The sequence below is a fragment of the Bidens hawaiensis genome, unplaced genomic scaffold, assembly GCF_021521415.1.
Source record: "Bidens hawaiensis isolate Kalapana, Puna unplaced genomic scaffold, B.hawaiensis_p1.1 tig00002343_1, whole genome shotgun sequence".
Classification (NCBI taxonomy): domain Eukaryota; kingdom Viridiplantae; phylum Streptophyta; class Magnoliopsida; order Asterales; family Asteraceae; genus Bidens; species Bidens hawaiensis.
This window is the reverse complement of record NW_027491127.1, coordinates 1,038,863-1,057,848: the sequence shown is the minus strand read 5'-3', so window position 1 is coordinate 1,057,848 and position 18,986 is coordinate 1,038,863. Positions and strand designations below refer to the sequence as shown.

The following is an 18,986-nucleotide window of genomic DNA, read 5'->3' as shown; positions in this document are numbered from 1 at the left end:
ATGGGTTTGCCTTTACACTTTTCAGATAAGATTGAATATTCCTGAATTAAGTGTGACGGTTGTCCTAGATTATCATTGAATATACATTCCAACAAAAAAACCCTAATCGATTATCATTTGTATGAATTACTTTATATAAATGGAAATCTTTTGAGTTATTGTTCGTGTCTGTTACCTTTATTAACCTATTAGCAACAAACCTTGTTTATTTCTGATTCCACCGTTAATAAACAAGAATCTTTCCCTATTTAGCAATCCATCATTAACCTTTTTGTCGACACAACATGAGTGGGCTATGACACTGTTATTAAATATTGAGTGATTATTCGGGACCGACACTTTAAGTTAAGTTGGAAGGTTTGTCGGTAATATAAATGGTCATTCATTCAAATAAAAATCGCTTAAAATGTATTCAATTTAAACAGCATATGTAAACATGGTAATGGATTTATTAATATCAACACAAATTTACAAATATGTAATGATATTAATATAAACTATTATAAAGGCGTAACAAAAAAAAAGAAATACACATATGGATTACAAAATTATTGTACATAGTATGGGCGGTACATGACAACATTCAAACCACCCACGTTTTCTTGATACAAGCCTAATTAGTCCCACGAACTAATTGGGAAATATCGTTAGCAATGTTCTTCGCGTCATTTGAGATACCAAATAATCCAGCACTCGCAAATCCAACACAATAAAGACCATATTCTCCTTTCCAATGATTTGGAATTTTATGCTTTGGCATTCCTTTATTGTTAAAGAGCCCTCCATCATCCTAGTTAATTTTAAAAAATGTTAAGATTCAAAGAGAAAAAAATGTCAAGTTATTAAACAATATGTAGTTAGTTTTTGTTACCTTAAGCCATTTGCGCACAGTGATTTTAAAGCCAGTTGCAAAGACAATAGCATCATATTGTTTCTCCTGACCATTAGTAAATTTGATTTGATCGTATTTTATATCTTTAATTTCTGGCATAACCTTTAAGATGGAAGAATTAAAACACAACCGTTTAAAAAGTTGTTTAAACGTTATTTGATGTTATTACATAATAAGGAAGTTTACCTCAATCTCTCCTGCTTTTATCTTTGAAATTGTCCCAACGTCAATTACAGGTGACTGCCCGGTATCTTTTTTAAGCGAAAATGGCCCTTTACGTGGCATTTGTATTCCATATCTGTCAAGATCTCCATATAACAACTTGCTCAACGTTAAAACCATCTTATCTACAAAAATGCACGGGATATATTTTAATATATACATTCCAAGTTGCACCAACCCCTTGGTAAGCACATGTGTCTATTACAATAAACACAAATTGAATATTAAAACTAATATACAAAATAATCTTAATTTAACGAGATTGTTCAAATTCAAACGTCACGCGGGAGAGTGTTAATGTGCTTACCGGGCTACAAATAACAATTGATGTTTGAGCACCCCAATTACACAAGTCGTATGCAATTTCCATGCCAGAATTTCCGGCGCCAACAACAAGCACTTTTTCGTCTCCAAATTTCTTGCCGTTTTCATACTCACTAGAGTGAATGACTAACCCCTTGAAATTTTCTAAACTATAAATGTTGGGAATATAGCCTTCACTATTTTCTCTGTTTGCCACCACAAGAAACTCACCTACATACTCCTCGACCAAACCCAAAACACTATTTTTGGCGGTAACCACCCATTTTTGTGTACTCCCATCATACTGCGCACTCTCAACACTACGTTGGTACAATGGGTCTATGTTGAAATGATAAACGTAGTTTTGCAAGTATTGAACAAACATATTTTTGGGTACAAATGTAGGCGCAGACAACAGAATTGCCATATGAGGGAGTTGACAAAATTTTTTGGCCAAGTGAAGCTTCAAACGATCATAAGCTTTCTTTTGCCATAAAGATGCATAACAATCTTCCCTTTCAAGAACAATATTTGGGATAGAAAGAATATTGAGGCATGCTGACGTTGCAATACCGGCGGGTCCTGCTCCCACTATAACAACCACAGTCTCTTGCTTCATTTTTCTTTAAGCTTGTTGATATGATTGTTGTATCTCAAAGTATATGGTTATAGATGATGCACTATATGCACATACATCCTTTATATAAAAGTTACAAAAGTATAAACAAAGTTAATTTTTTTCTTTAACTGTCTAATGTTTTGGCGCTTAAAATTCAAAATGCTACTAGTTCTTATTAACCGAGTTGTTCCATCTTCAGAGAATGGTTACCGTAGAAAACAAAATTTATGTAAGAAACATGAGAAAAGATCGTGGCCATTCATATTCTAGATTTGTGGTTGAGGTTAGTTTCTCAATTAATTTGGAAAGAGGTTTTGTTTTTAATTATAAGCAAGGGCAATATAGTCATATTGTTTTTTATTTATAGAAATCCAATTCAGTTTCAAAAAAGTCACACATCTTCCGACATAAAAAAGAATAAGAATCAAAATCAAAATCACCCTCACATCTTTAATTAATACATGTAATCAAGATGAACTATTTGCAGAAATTAGAGTAGTCATTTTTATCCTTATATGGCGCTCTCATCATGTTGAGTGCGTTAACAACACACTCGTTAATAGAATACTCGTTAGCAGCACACTCGTTAGCAGCACCCTCGTTAACAACACACTCATTAACAGAATACTCGTTAGCAGCACCCTCGTTAACAACACACTGGTTAAAAACACACTCGTTCAACAATCTGAAGAACATATACGAAAAGATGGAGAAAATAGAGAATTAAATCAGCACAAGATGTGATTGTATTAAACCAACACATTCATTAACAACACGATGTACATAAGATCGAAGAACACCACCTTGAATGTTAAATGAATGATGAACGATAATAAATATGTAGATGCTTTGATTTTGATAATGTTGTTTAATTGATCCATGAAAAATAGGAATTAAGAATAATAAATTCAATTACCTAGAATAGATTGAACAATTAAGTCATAGGATCTTGGATAAGAATTACCATCATACCCTTTTTATTTAATTTCTTAACTATTTCTTAACTGAATTATGATTGGTTCCTACCATTCTCACAAAAAATATGTTTTCTATTTGATCCTATGTCTCCATCTTCATTGGAAACAAATTTTGAGAATTTGTATATTTGACTAGCATGTATTCATATTGTGCTAATTAATGTATGTATTTTACATATATAACTTTTCAGATAATTTGTTTCCTTACTTTGAAGTCTATCTTTAATTTGTTCATACTGTGTTGCCTAAAGTATGTTACATTATACATTTTAGAGATTTGACATATATTTTATGATAAACCAAAGTGTGCATTGTACTAGAAACTAGAAAGGTGTGATTTATAAGGAAAAATTTTAAATCTCAACTTATTTTAAAGGCAATCATATATGCAAATTAAGAAAAAAAAAGCTACATTATTCTTTTTACATGGTCAAACGTACCGGTCCAATAACCGACTGATAGTTCAGACGGGCTTGAGACGAAACAATGCTTCTTTGAAAATAGGTCATACAACGTGGAGTTGACCGTTAGTAATATTTGGTTCTTGTTTTCTTCAGCTATATATCATTAATATGACAGACGACTAACGTCGTTAGTGAAGAAGCTGATGTATGGGTTTATTTAACTGAGTTGGCATGCTTATGCGTTATATATATGTGGGTTACACAAGGCCATCTCATCTTCTTATTCACCATACTAGCCCTAGCCACCTCCATCATCACCCACAAACCTCTACCTCCACCACAATCGACCACCACCACCCATCCTTCGACTCCAAAGGTCTTTAATTGTATCAATACGATCTGGAATAGATACTTTTAAATTCACGTAGAGTGGTAAAAGGGTAATTAACATAAACCCAAATGAAGGTAGTGTATTCGTGGATATATGTAAATAACTCTACATTTTAAACTTGTACTTTAAGTTAAGTTGGAAGGTTTGTCAGTAATATAAATGATCATTCGTTCAAATAAAAATCGCTTAAAATGTATTCAATTTAAACAGCATATGTAAACATGGTAATGGATTTATAAATATCAACACAAATTTTAAAAATATGTAATGATATTAATATAAACTATTATAAAGGCGTAACAAAAAAGATAAGAAATACACATATGGATTACAAAATCATTGTACATGGTATAGGCGGTACATGAAAACATTCAAACCAACCACGTTTTCTTGATACTAGCTTAATTAGTCCCACGAACTAATTGGGAAATATCGTTAGCAATGTTCTTCGCGTCATTTGAGATACCAAATAATCTAGCACTCGCAAATCCAACACAATAAATACCATATTCTCCTTTCCAATGATTTGGACTTTTATGCTTTGGCATTCCTTCCTCGTTAAAGAGCCCTCCATCATCCTAGTTAATTTAAAAAATGTTAAGATTCAAAGAGAAAAAAATGTCAAGTTATTAAACAATATGTAGTTAGTTTTTGTTACCTTAAGCCATTTGCGCACGGTGCTTTTAAAGCCAGTTGCAAAGACAATGGCATCATACTGTTTCTCCTGACCATTTGTAAATTTGATTTGATCGTCTTTTATATCTTTAATTGTCGGCATAACCTTTAAGATGGAAGAAAGAAAACACAACCGTTTAAAAAGTTGTTTAAACGTTATTTGATGTTATTACATAATAAGGATATTTACCTCAATCTCTCTTGCTTTTATCTTTGAAATTGAACGTCAGTTACAAATGATCGCTCGGTATCTTTTTTAAGCGAAAATGGCCCTTTACGTGGCCTTTGTATTCCATATCTGTCAAGATCTCCATATAACAACTTGCTCAATGTTAAAACCATCTTATCTACAAAAGTGCACGGGATATATTTTAATAAATATATTACAAGTTGCACTAACTCCTTGGTAAGCACATGTGTCTGTTACAATAAACAAAAATTGAATATTAAAACTAATATACAAAATAATTTTAATTTAACGCACTTGTTCAAATTCAAACGTCACACGGGAGAGTGTTAGTGTGCTTACCGGGCTACGAATCACGATTGATGTTTGAGCACCCCAATTACACAAATCGTATGCAATTTCCATGCCAGAATTTCCAGCACCAACAACAAGCACTTTTTCGTCTCCAAATTTCTTTCCGTTTTCATACTCATATGTGTAATGTTTACCAGGTAAACTTATCGAGACGAGTTAATTATTAATAAAATACTCGTATGTTGAATGTAAAGTAGTTGTTGACTAATATCTACTCGTAACGACTATTTTACCAATCAAACTAACCATTTCGGTGAGTGTTTTGTAAAACAAACCGGTTAGATGCATTTGGTAATCAAACTCTTTGTCGTGGTTAGTTTGATAAACTACTCGCGACTCTTAAGGTTTTAGAATCTGCTCGTCGCGACTAAAGGATATCTTATTTACTCGTGGGCGTTGATTACGAGACCATAAACTTATTTAATCATTACGAGTAGATGATTAGTGAAACTGGTCGAACAGTTAGTTTATAGACATGTGGCAAGTTTTAATTGGTTATACAAACTACTCGTGGGATAATCATAAACTATTCGTCACGACTAGTTTATAATACCTATTTTGGGAATTTGTTGGAAGTGGCACTTAAAACCTGAAAAACGTATTCATAGACGCTTATTTTGAGAATTTTCCCTAAAAATATCTCTTCTTTTTAAATCTCTTTATTTAGAAGTATTTGAAATGAAGGAAATAATTCATTTACATTCTTTTTTTCTCCATTTGTTTAAAAAAAATTGTAGAACACGAATTTTGAAATCCTTTAAAATCTTTTCTTTTCCCTCGTTAAATTAAACTTGAAAGCATAAGAGATTTCATGTATATATATACATTTTGGTTTAAATTCGACCTATTAACTATTTTATACAACATCACTCTTAAATAAAGGAATTGTTTCATATTTGATAAATTATATTGAAATTTGACCAATTACACTCTTAACCATTACTTTTTCTGTCAAGTATAATCGCACTAAAACGGAGAAGCAAGCTCGCCCGCGGTAATTTTCATCTTCTTTTATTAACATCTAAAAAATTATATATATATATATATCGTTGATAGTTAGCAAATGGAAACCAACAACAATAAAGTTAATAGTTATATGAAAATAATCAACAGATTTGTGAACCACTCGACCCAAGTAATCTTCACTTTTTCTTTTCCTATGATGATCTGAAGAAAAGAAAAATAAATTGTCGAATAGTAAATTAGCTCCCTCTTCAAGTCACTAGCTTGAAAGATCACCTAGTTCCTAGACTTTCATAATCACATCTTGAATTAATTATGCTCTCAATCGATTTGCTCACATCTTTGACATTAAATCCATCTTGCAACTCAAAATCCCACCCCAATGTCCTTCTCCTCCGACCATTGAACCCACGCATAGTCGTTTTGTAAGATATTATCATATTAAACGAATTTGTTTCAACCCCAACCCCCCGTCGCGTGGTATTTTCCATTCCCATGTTCAGCAATTATCTTTTTCCGTTAAGAAATAGCACAATCTTTTTATTGATACAACTTTTTTCACTTATGCCACTTGCAAACCATTTACAACATTTCGATTGAGATAAAAATCAGTAAACAGTTCTTTATGAACATGTAGAATTACTTATGTGTTAAGGTGCAATTGCCTTAAACTTAACAGCGAAAATGAAGTTTATGAGTGTCATCAGTCAAATTGATGCTATGGATTATTATTCAAGAATATGTTATAGTTCCGTTATTAAAACTATTTGGCTTATTTAAACCGGAGTCGTTGGGTTTGTTAGTTTGCCACTAGCCAGCTGAAATCTCACCAATCCGAACATATCCTTTCAAGTTCGACGATTTTGGGGCATGCTATTGCTATAAATTAGAAGTCATATCGATAACATTAAGTTCTAGGTTATATTAGTTTATGGAATATTGGTAGCACATAACTATGAATTGTTGTTGGATGGTGAAAATAAGGACCACATTCTGCAACAGAGAAAACATGATTTGCAACCAAAATCACACCGCATCCATTTTGGAACCGTTAGAAACGAAGAAAATTAGACAAATGTTTTACATTTGTTTGGGTTCAGTTATGCTTTTGGTTCAAGTTAAAAAGGCCTGAATTTATCAATATATAGTCTATACATTTGTTATGGACAACTTTATTTTTTTAATAATTTTAATAAAATATGTTAACCGGTAATAAGTAATGATAATAACAAAAGTTTGATTTAGGATATAAAAAATGCCATAGATGATATTTTGACATATATATTTATATAAAAAAATAGGCGAAGTAAAGTTATGCTTCTAAAAATAGGTGAAGTAAAGTTATATTTTAAAAACTAAGCAAAAAGTGAAAAGTTTGTCAAAGGATGAAAAGTTATTCAAACTACATGGCATACATAATTTTTTAAATAAAAAAAGCTACCTTGTAATTGTAAAATATAGTTTGTCTAACCATAATAAAACACTAATAATTGGAAAATCACATGCTATATCATAATACACCGTACCTTTTTTTGAACTAATATTTATTTAATCGAAAACTCGTATGACACTCGTGTAGAATTTAAAAAAGACCCCAACTACGAGGTCAATTATTAAATGTAAAAAATTGTTTATATATGTTTGTTTTATACCAGTTGACAATTTGGCTAAAAACAAATACAGCATTTATTTTATAACTTGTTTTGGTTGAATTGATTTAAGAAGTCTAGAACCTTTTTTTTAGTAGTTTTGGTTTTAAAATCCACTTGACATTTTGGGCTAAAAACAAATTCGACATTTTATATTATTTAACATGTGTGGGTTGAATTGATTTAAGAAGTATAAACTTTTTTAGTCGTTTTGGTTTTAAAATCCATTCGAAGAGATTGGAGATTTATGCGTAAGAACAGTAATTTTTGGAGCCAAGGTTTGCATATTTTTTAAACTTTTAAGAGATAATAACAAGCTACATATGTAAAAAGGAGTGCTTGGTTTAATATGCGTGGATTGAATTGATTTAACAAGCCACATACCAATGTTTAGAGAATTGATTTAACAAGCCACATACCACTGTTTATAGAAATTGTCCTTTATGTTTACATCAAATTTCAGTGGTTGTCCTTTAACTTTAAAAATAACATAATTTGTACTTTACGTTTCCAAATGTTACACCGTTTTTCCTTTGGCCCTAACCTGGTTAGTTTTTTTCGTTAACTCAGGTCATATGTCTTGCACCTGAGGGCAAATTAGTCATTTTACCTATTATTTTAAAAAATACTAATAATTAATTAAAAGATTATAATTATAAATATATCTAACTATACTAATAAAAGAAAATAGTGAGGATGATGTAGCAATACCACATTCATTCTTGGTCTAATCTCTCTTCTCATTCATCCTACCTATCCATGGGTTATGGAGCAAAACCATATTAGCAAATGAGTTATAATTTCCTTTCTAATGCTCTAAATTCATCCGAACTGTTAGGGCATAGAATTTATGCTGAGGATCATCTATCCTTGAGTAACTAATGGATCACTTATCCTTGTGATAAGTTCCAGGTTGTAAAGGATCAAGGATCTTCGGTATTATCTGTTTACTAATAATTGTATTTGACTGGTGTTGTGTTTGATAGATATAACGACTGGACGACTTGGTCACCCTATTTTAGCGCTACTGGAAGACTTCCGCATGTGGTCAAAGAGAAGGGAACGGCTAGTGGAAAGAATGGCGTAAATATAGGAAATGTAGTTAGTTGTTATTTTTATTTATATCGAGATTATGATCAACTAGGTTTTCACTTGTTATCTCACGTTCACAAACATCACTGAGAATTCTCTCTAAACAGTGCACACACACTTAGCATTATTGTAATCGTTGATCATAAAACTCCACCCTTGTAACCCGATTTTGACCTTAATAAAGTGGTGATAGACGATTTGTCATCACCCAGGGTTTTTTGCCGACGATCTGATCAAGATCAAGGTTTTTTCCTCGCAACAAATCATTGTGTTCTTGCTTTCATTTGTTACATAATCGTTATTATCAACCTAGCATTAAACCTTGACAAACGAATTTGGTTACATTATCCTTGTTAGATTTTTAACCAAAACACTAACTATCCATTGGTCATGGGTCAAAATAATTTTGGCAAATAGGCTATAATTTCATTTCTAATTCTCTAATGTCTCATCTTATTCATCCTACCTATCCGTGGGTCATGGGACAAAACAATTTTGAGAAATGGGTTATAACTTCTCTTCTAATTATCTAATATCTCATCTCATTTATTATAGTTATCCACGGGTAATTGGTCAAAACAATTTTTGCAAATGTTGTATATAAAAAAATCGAATGTATAAATTTGATATTCTAGACTTCTTATTGTATGTACTATATAGTTTATCTTCTTTTTACCTATAAATTTGTTCATTTTTTTCAGATAATGGGTCTTTTTATTTTTATTATTTGACAAATCTCGTGTAATACGCGGGTTCAAAAGCTAATTTATATATAAACACACACACTCTCTCTCTCTCTTCTACATTCTGTAATTCCACCACCACCTCCACCTTCAACTTACCGTCATCGACCACCTTAACCACCACCTATCGCCATCAACGAACATCTTTTTCTTCTACATTCTGTAATTCTCTCTCTCATTGTCTTCTACATTCTGCTACATTCTGCAATCCCGTCATCGATCACCATAACCACCACATACACCGCTAACACTCTCCACCACTATAAATACCATCACTGTAACCATCACCCTCATCATCTATTAAGAAATGCACCTCAAATTAAAGCATCAGTTACATACCACCTAAAAAATCCTGAATTGGTCTTGCATCACACCTGAATATAATCAAATCAAAGGGGATGGACCAAATCACATCTTAATCGGACCAAATCGAACCTGAATCGGACCAAAACCCTAACCTGAGGTGGAGGAGAATGACGATGGAGAAGAACGACGGTGGAGGTAGACGTGCAAGACGGTGGTTCACGGTGGTAGAGAACGGCGGTGGAGCATGGTGGTGGAGAGAGGTGGTGGAGCAGAGTCAGTGGTAGTGGTGAAGATGATAATACGAAAGAGCGGCTAGGGGTTAGAGTTTGATAAAACATTCCTTAACATTCCTTTCAAAACTGGTCGGATTTTAAAATCCTATGAAAATGTGATTTGATGGGATTCTCTTTACATTCCAATTCCGGTTAATAGTAAAACGAACACAGGAATCTGTGGGATTTAAAATCCCATTCTATTCAATTCCATTGAATTCCGTGAAACGAACACGCCCTAAAAGAATTATTGCATCATCTCAAAATATGAAAATATAACTAAACAAGGGTACTTGAAAATTTTGTCATGGGCTTTTTACTTGAAAACATGGGCCATAATGCCATATCAAGCTGTAACATTTCTTACACAAATCAAGCTTAATGGATGGTTGTGAAGCCTTACAACAGTTTTGGTCTGTGCCCAAATAGGTATTGCACTCTAGTCTCTACGGTCTATAGTAGGTGCACAAATCAGATTTTTCAAATACCCGACTTTGGGCATGGAGCCGGGTTCGGATATGACAGGTAATGGCGTTACCCGGGTCGTGTTTAGGTCCGAGAATTGTCTTTAAAAACCATACCCTATGCAGGGGGCCGGGTCGAGTATAGAACCAGATATTCTAAAACTGGGTATTTGAATACCCTATTTCCCGGTATTTGAAAAAAGAAATAAAAAACAAAAAAAATCCTATTTTCTGTTTTTTTTTCGGGAATTTTTCCGGTATAGATTGTTTTCTTTAAGGGGCGGCAAGTTTTGAGCGTATTTTTCGGGAATCGGTCGGGTATTTGAAAAACCTGGTTTCGGGTATTGGAGAAACCTGGTTCCGGGTTTGGAACCGGTTCTGGTTTCGAGTATTACCTGGTACAAATCGGATCCGGTTCTGGGTGCGGTTTTTGTTACCGAAATGCATACCTTATCCATACCCTGCGGGTAGGGCCGGATACGGGTTCGGGTAGTAAAAACCCAATTCCGAGTTTTTTTTTCAGTTCTGGATTCATGTTTTTTTTTCACCTCTAGTCACACTTAAGAGTTAAGACCATGCTTAAGACCACATATATTGAATTTTTGTCTCTATCTCCACTTTCAACACCTTGCTAATTTTATTTCGTTGTAATTGCTTTTTACCGAATGAAAATTTGTTTTGCTAGTAAAAAAATTATCTTTAAATTTTGTTTAATTTTCCTTCATCCTGTTTTAAATTTATCTTTAAAGTTACAAAACAATATGCTTCATGTAAAATATTTAAATGAAAAAAAATAAGATTCTCTAGATCCGGTTCACGAATGTGTGAGAACATTTTAAGAAACACAAAAGACCACATAAGTTTAAGCCTTTCTCCAAGATAAAACATTATCCACGTGGCAACAACCCATTGAGCTGTCCACATAATTTGGATAAGAAATGGATCACCTTTTGTCACAAACAATTCCAACTAAAAACCCAACACTTGTTGCTGACAAATCACAACAAACAAATATGCTCACAAGATATAGATAAGAGGCTTGAAATCAAGATATCATGAAGGCACAAAGCCAAAACCTATGCGCACGGCGCATATCATATATGCTTACGCATCACATATGCTCACGCGTATCACATGCTCGCGCACCATATATGCTCACGCATATCACATCTGCGCGTGGCGCATCTGCGCATGCTCACGCATCATATATGCTCACGCATATCACATCTGCGCGCGGCACATATTACATATGCTTGCGCATACCACATCTGTGCATGAAACATCTGCGCGTGAGAATAAAGAGAAGACTTCGCGCATCCTCAGGATAGGCGCATATCACACGTGCACATAATCAACCTCGTCCTTATCCAAATCAGGATAAGGACAACCTTGATTGTGCTCGTCAGCAAACCTTCCAGAAGGTATCCTTTAAGGAATAAGAATATGCTGATGTTGACAGCTGCCAATGAAAGGTGGACAACTCAGCAAAACTCATGTGCTACCACGTGATTGCACATGGGTCAGGTAAAATGCTTGGGTCAGAGAATAATCAATGAAAAAGCACCAGGTGTCCTAAGGACACGTGGCGCAAAGCAACAGGAGGAGGCCAAAAAGGCCCTAATGGGATCTGAACCCAATCATTGGAAACCCTAACACTATAAATACCACACCACCTCCACAAGGGGAGGTAAGCAAGAAAATACATTCCAATTCATTACTCACTCTCAGATTATTATCTTCTCCTGCAATCTCTTATTCTCACACCGGAGGGTTACCCCAAAGAGGACCCCTCTGTCCCTTTCTGAGGGGTAAGTTCACGGTGCTGCTCGTTTTGTAGGTGGAAGAACTCATACTCCGGAGAACCTAAGGTGAAATAGCATACTCATACCCGAGGAAAGTTGATCGTCTACCAGTGAGCCGATCCACGTTTCTTCATTGGCGCCATCACCTGTTACAACGGCAACAAAATCAACAAAATCTCATCAGTTCTCTCTGAAAAACTTCACCATGGTTTCTGGTGTTCGAAACAGCGATCAAGTTCTGGAGGATATTGAGCGTGAGGATGTTAATGAGGGACAGCAGTTTCTGAGGGTGCCGCGTGATTCTGCGCGCACCACCAGTAACCATCCCTTCATCACAACTCCTCATAGCCAGACTGAAACTCCTCCAGACGATCTCACGTTCCAAAATTTGACCGGCGCGAAACAAAAAGGACCAATGGGTCCAGAAGATGAAACAAATGACCCTAAAGAATGGCTCATAAACGAACAACGGCGTTTAATGGACAAATACAATGAGCTGGTCAAACACCAAAAGTTAGCCGACCTAACACAAAGGCTCGCGTTTGATAAGCAAACCGTTCAAGGAATAACAAAAAGGGCGCGCGCGCCGGAAGATGGTCACTCTGTTCACACTGAACACACTGATTTTAGTGATGAAGAAGTGCACAGCATGAGGAAGACGCGAGATACTCATGCAGGAGGCTCACAGCTCCGCGCACACATGAACATGGCGCCTGGAGCCAAAGCCGATCTGGATCTGTACACACCGTACAGCCCACCAGTGAGAGGGCAAGTGGACGTAACCACACCGTACAGGCCAGCCATCTTGGTGAAGCATTCAAAATTCACTGAGCGCATCGCGAAGGCTCCCATTCAGCACAAAACCAAGATGCCAAGTGGTTTGGGCAAGTACGACGGCACAACTGATCCAGACGATTTCTTACAAGGTTTTTATAACACTGGAAACCTAGAAAGCTGGACGATGCCAACATGGTTTCACATGTTTGCTCGCTGCCTCACGGGCGCGGCGCGTGTCTGGTTCGAAAGCTTGCCGACTGGGCAAATCGATGGGTTCGAAGAGCTATTGGAGAAGTTCCAAGCTCACTTCGTACAGCAGCGCAGAGACACGCGCGACCCTGATGACATCATGCACTGCGTGCGCAGGAATGATGAAACGATTGAAGACTACATAACTCGTTTCAATCAGGAATCTCTTGCAATTGGAGGTATCACTGAGCAACTCTTGCGCGTGGCCTTTATACAAGGTGCTCGCAGTGATCAACTCCGCAGAGCTCTCGTGAGCAGAGATGGCATGCCAACCACTTGGGCCAAGCTAATGGAAGCATCGCGAGTCTTCGCGCGAAATGAAAAACAAATTGCCCAAGATAGAGCAAGAGAAAGAGGGCACCAAGCAGAAGCACCGCGCAACAACGAAAGGCGGGGCAAACAAAACTCTGTATGGTCCAGGTTGCAACAAACCAGTTTTTCTCCCGCAGAAAAACAGGCGCAACCAAGCTCACCCCAGCCCCAAAAAGACAGTCGTAATCGCGGAGAGGGTGACAAGAGGGAGGGGGCAGAGAGCCTAACAGACCTCTACCAAGAATATGGACTCCCCTCACTAAAACGCCTTCACAAGTGTTAAGCACAGAGAATGTCCAGTTTAAAAGCCCCAAACCACTACACTATAAGGGACCACCAAACAGTGGCAAGTATTGTGAGTTTCACAAGTCCACAGGGCACAACACCGATGCATGCCACCATTTGAAGGATGCGATTGAAAGAGATGTGAAATCAGGCAAGTTGGCTCACCTGGTGAAAAACCCAAGACCAGAGAATGAACAACCAGATGGAGCCTCAGCCAGCAAAAAGTTCAAAAGAATCTGTGTACCCGAGGGAGGAAGGCAAGGGCAAAGATCGAGAAAGAGAAGCGCGCAAGTCCAAGGAGATTGGCGCGAGCAACAAGTAATCTTCCCAAGAATCAGGGGAGGCCCTTCTATCAGCAGTCCTCTAGTCATCACTACACACATTGCTCATTATGAAGTGTCAAAAGTCCTGGTGGACACTGGCAGCGAATCAGACATCATGTATGAGCAATGTTTCAGGAAGTTGGATCCAGCAAACCAAGCAAGACTCGAAATTGTGAATGCACCAATCTCGGGTGTTTCAAATGAAATCATTCACCCCTTAGGTCAGATACAATTTGAACTAACTATGCGGGATGAGAAACACAAGCGAGCTGAAATTGTCAACTTCTTGGTCTTGCCCACCACTTCATGCCACAATATGATCTTGGGTAGAGGAACGATTGCCCAATTCAACGCCATACCGTCGCCAGCGCACGGCGCGTTGGGGTTCCCAACACCAACAGGTGTAACATTTGTATACCGAGATCATTTGTGCGCAGTGACAAGTATTCCGCGGAAAGGGAGAATGAAACTCCCAATGGCAAACAACGCGCCAGAGGAATGGATTCTCAACCCAAAATTCCCAGAGCAAACAATCACAATTGGAGCTACGATATCAGACGACACAAGGTTGAGAATGAAAAGATTGCTCACAACGTATATGTCGGTCTTCGCGTGGCAACATTCGGATATGACTGGGGTTCCGCGAGACCTGGCGCAACATTCTCTCAACACGTTCAAGTCCGTAGAGCCAATTGCTCAAAAGAAGAGAATCATGGGGGATGAGAAGGCAAAGGCCATGAATGAGCAAGTAGAGGATCTACTACGCGCAAACATCATCCGCCCAATACGATACCAGACATGGGTAGCCAATCCTGTGATGGTAAAGAAGAGCAACGGGTCATGGATGATGTGCATTGACTTCAAAGACCTTAACAAAGCATGTCCAAAAGATTGTTACCCCCTCCCAAACATTGACGCGAAGGTGGACTCCGTGGCACCATTTAAGCTCAAATGTTTTCTGGATGCCTATAAGGGCTATCACCAAATTCAAATGGCACCACAAGACGAGGACAAGACTGCCTTCAGAACCGACAAAGGTGTTTTTTGTTACACAAAAATGCCCTTTGGTTTGAAGAATGCGGGAGCCACCTACCAAAGAGTCATGGACGCGGTTTTCAACGAGCAAATTGGAAGAAACCTAGAAGTCTACGTTGATGATTTGGTGATCAAAAGCAGGGAGGAAAAACAAATGCTCAAAGACATCGAAGAAACCCTTTGGCGCCTAAAGGAAGTAAACATGAAGCTCAACCCGAGCAAATGCACATTTGGCGTAGAATAAGGGAAATTTCTCGGTGTAATGGTCACCAAGGATGGTTTCAAGGTGAACCCAGAGAAGGTGGAGGCTATCCTTGACATGCCCTCACCATCCACCATGAAAGAAGTTCAAAAGTTGAATGGTAGATTGGTATCAATCAACAGGTTCCTAGCGAACCATGCAAGCAAATCTACCCCATTCGTTAACACATTGAGAAATTGCCTAAAGAAAAGCCAATTCAAGTGGACGCCTGAGGCCGAGCAAGCTTTCAGTGAGATAAAAGAATGTCTGATAAATCTGCCTGCGCTCACAGCTCCACTTCCTGGCGAAACTCTAACATTATACCTGTCAGCAGGAGAGCGCGCCATCGGCGCAGTGTTGTTGGTGGATCGCAAGGGAATCCAAACACCAATCTATTATGTGAGTCGGGTGCTGACAGATCCTGAGACGCGCTACTCCATCATGGAAAAGTTAGTTTTGTCACTAACACACGCGTCGCGCAAGCTTCATAGATATTTCAATGGTCATCCTATTGAAGTTCTGACTGGTTACAACATCCAGCAAGTCTTGCGGCGTCCCGCGCTCTCAGGAAGGCTGACAAAATGGGCGCTGGAATTATGAGAGCACACGATCGCCTATAAACCCCATCCAGCAATAAAGGGACAAGTCTTAGCTGATTTCATCGCAGAAATCCCTGAAGGAAAAATTGAAGAGCCTCAGCGCGAGGTAGACCCTCCGCGAGCCAATAATGAAGAAAATGTTTGGAGATTATTCACTGATTGAGCTTCAAACAATGAAGGGTCCGGCGCAGGCCTCAAGCTGGTGGATCCAGAAAGTCATGAGTATACTTACGCAATCAGGTTGGATTTCAAGAGCACCAACAATGAGGCTGAGTATGTAGCCCTTCTGGCTGGTCTGCGCATCGCGCACAAGTTCGGAGTTAAAAAGCTAGAGGCCCATGTTGATTCATACTTGGTAGCAGCACAGGTCAATGGCCTTTATGATGCCAAGGAGAACACCATGCCTCTGTATCTAGAGCAGGCGAAAAAGCTCATCGAGCAATTTGACTTCTTCAGAATCATACATATTCCGCGCAGTGAAAACAAGTCTGCTGACGCGCTGAGTAAGATGGCATCAACCAGCTTCGATCACTTTGGCAAAGATGTCAGGGTAGAAGTAATGAGCAACCCGTCGGTGGGAGCGAAGTCTGTCCTTGTAATTCATACAACCCCTTCATCATGGATAACTCCAATAATGGAATTCTTGAAGGAGGGAAAGGTACCGGACGATCGCGCACAGGCGAGGAAGATAAGACACAAGTCGCAGAACTATGAACTGCTTGATGGTACATTATATCGACGCTCTTATCTTGGACCGCTCATGAAATTCCTAGATGCTGAGGAAGCAAGCTATGTGATCAGAGAGATACATGAAGGAATCTGTGGAATACATGCTGGCCCGCGCATGGTGGTTGCCAAGGCAATGAGCGCAGGTTACTATTGGCCAGGCATGTACTTGGACGCGTTAAAAGAGATCCAAAAATGCCAAGCGTGTCAGAGCTATGCGCCAAACACCATGCGGCCAAAGAACAACTTGATTCCGGTGACCTCCGCATGGCCTTTCCACAAATGGGCAATCGATATTGTGGGTCCCCTACCGCAAGCGCAAGGGCGAGTAAAATTTTTGATAGTGGCAGTAGACTATTTCACAAAATGGGTTGAAGCCAAGCCACTAGCAAAAATCACAGCCGAGGCGATGAAACAATTTATCTTGAGCCACATCATATGCCGTTTTGGCCTGCCCATGGAAATTGTGAGCGACAATGGCAAACAATTCACCGACAGGAAGATATTCAAGAAATTGCGCATCAACCAAATCTTCACTTCAGTATACCACCCTCAGGGGAATGGCCAAGTGGAGCGCGCGAACCAAAGCTAGCTAAATGGGCTGAAGAAAAGGTTGGAGGGAGAATCCCATTCATGGGTCGAGGAGCTACCTAATGTCCTGTGGGCGCACAGGACATTAAGCAAAACCAGCAATGGCGAATCCCCGTTCAGCCTAACCTATGGAACGGAGGCTATGATTCCAGCAGAAATTGGATGCCCATCCCATAGAGTGCTCATGATGAGTAAGATTGATAACGAGCGCGAAAGAAGGTTGGATCTCAACTTACTTGAAGGGCGCAGAGAAGCAGCTATCATCAGTGAAGCCAAATACAAGAAAAAACTAGAAAAGTATTACAATCAGCGCGTGAAAGAATGCCACTTCAAGAAGAACGATTTTGTCCTTCGAAACAATGAAGCTAGCCGCGCGATACCCCCGAGAAAGATGTCCCCCAATTGGGAGGGACCTTATCAAGTCTCGGAAGAATTGGGAAAAGGCGCATACGCTTTAAAAGATTTGAATGGAAAGAAGATCCCGCGCGCATGGAACGCAGCACAGCTTAGAAAATGTTTCATGTAAAAATTGTCAAGTTTGTAATCAAGGCTTTTTAAGCCATTATGAATAATGATACGCGCTATCTTCTCTTAATGTGTGTTCTATTACTTTTTGCATACATGTTTCACACTTCCCTTTATTAATTTTGAGCAATATGACAACATTGTATTGACATCAAAACAAAAATAAAACGAAGTAAAACATACATGCGCGAGTTTCAAGCTCAAACGCGTTAACGAGTTTTAACTCTAAAACGTCAGGGCCTTAGCCCAATAATATGAGCCTTAGCTCAGGGCCTTAGCCCAATAATACGAGCCTTAGCTCAAATCACTCACAAGATCCATCCTACATGCTGCGCAGCTAGACCATAAAAATACCTAAGCACAACTAAGGCAAAGCACATGCCAAAACATAGTTAAGGTCTCAGGTCGAGGTCGCGCATGGAATTGTAATGGATATCAGAGTAACACATACTGACACGTAAAGGCTAAAAAACTCATAGTTCCCTATAATAAATGCGCGATAACGTCGCGCAAAAGAGGAATAATGAAACGCCAAGGCACGTGTCAACATAGTCAGGATATTGCAAAATCACTTAAAGTATGACAAGGATTAAGTAAAATAATTTCTTTACAACCTTGTTCTTATTTCAACGTGCAAGCATATCTTATATTCAACAAGCAAACATGCAATATAAAGAGATGAATGGGGAATGCGCAAGATGCGAATAAGGGAAAACAAAATTTCATTCCAAAACATAGAAGGTTACAAATTTACAAAATGATGAGATACAAACTGTAAATAAAAAAAAACATGAAGGGCTTCTCAAGTCTCTATGTCGACATCAGCCTCTTCATCGCCCTCATCATTACCTCCCTCAGCATCTGGCGCAGCCCGCTCCTCGTCATCTCCAAACTTGCCATAGTCAAGCTGTTCATCTTGAATGAAGTCGTCTTCTATCACAATAGTGTCAGGAGCGGGTCCTTTGGCCACGCCAGAGCCGCTAGCAGAGGCAGCATTGCCCGCGCCAT

At 38.2% G+C, this 18,986-nt stretch overlaps 2 protein-coding genes across 2 annotated transcripts; both read right to left on the bottom strand.

The window, feature by feature from the left end:
• Positions 1 to 613: 613 nt before the first annotated feature.
• On the bottom strand, positions 614 to 2,036 carry LOC143619007 (putative indole-3-pyruvate monooxygenase YUCCA10). The gene is made up of 5 exons (XM_077091049.1): positions 1,859 to 2,036; positions 1,422 to 1,537; positions 1,079 to 1,312; positions 872 to 994; positions 614 to 790 (listed from the first exon to the last, which is right to left on the bottom strand). Exons 1-5 carry the CDS (start codon positions 2,034 to 2,036, stop codon positions 614 to 616), a joined length of 828 nt encoding a protein of 275 aa, XP_076947164.1.
• Positions 2,037 to 2,513: 477 nt separating this feature from the next.
• LOC143619006 (putative indole-3-pyruvate monooxygenase YUCCA11) lies at positions 2,514 to 5,075 on the bottom strand. The gene is made up of 6 exons (XM_077091048.1): positions 5,013 to 5,075; positions 4,884 to 4,903; positions 4,718 to 4,781; positions 4,467 to 4,589; positions 4,228 to 4,386; positions 2,514 to 2,693 (listed from the first exon to the last, which is right to left on the bottom strand). The coding sequence occupies exons 1-6, from the start codon at positions 5,073 to 5,075 to the stop codon at positions 2,514 to 2,516; spliced, it is 609 nt and encodes a 202-aa protein (XP_076947163.1).
• Positions 5,076 to 18,986: the final 13,911 nt, after the last annotated feature.

Excerpts from the sequence above, each read along its gene's own strand:
- LOC143619007 (XM_077091049.1), bottom strand. The coding sequence starts at position 2,036 with ATGAAGCAAGAGACTGTGGTTGTTATAGTGGGAGCAGGACCCGCCGGT. Across the intron at positions 1,538-1,858 it reads TCACTTGGCCAAAAAATTTT|GCAAGAAATTTGGAGACGAA; the intron begins GTCAACTCCCTC and ends AGTATGAAAACG. Across the intron at positions 1,313-1,421 it reads CAATTGTTATTTGTAGCCCG|ACACATGTGCTTACCAAGGG; the intron begins GTAAGCACATTA and ends TTATTGTAATAG.
- LOC143619006 (XM_077091048.1), bottom strand. The coding sequence starts at position 5,075 with ATGGAAATTGCATACGATTTGTGTAATTGGGGTGCTCAAACATCAATC. Across the intron at positions 4,904-5,012 it reads CAATCGTGATTCGTAGCCCG|ACACATGTGCTTACCAAGGA; the intron begins GTAAGCACACTA and ends TTATTGTAACAG. Across the intron at positions 4,387-4,466 it reads CCGTGCGCAAATGGCTTAAG|GATGATGGAGGGCTCTTTAA; the intron begins GTAACAAAAACT and ends TAAATTAACTAG.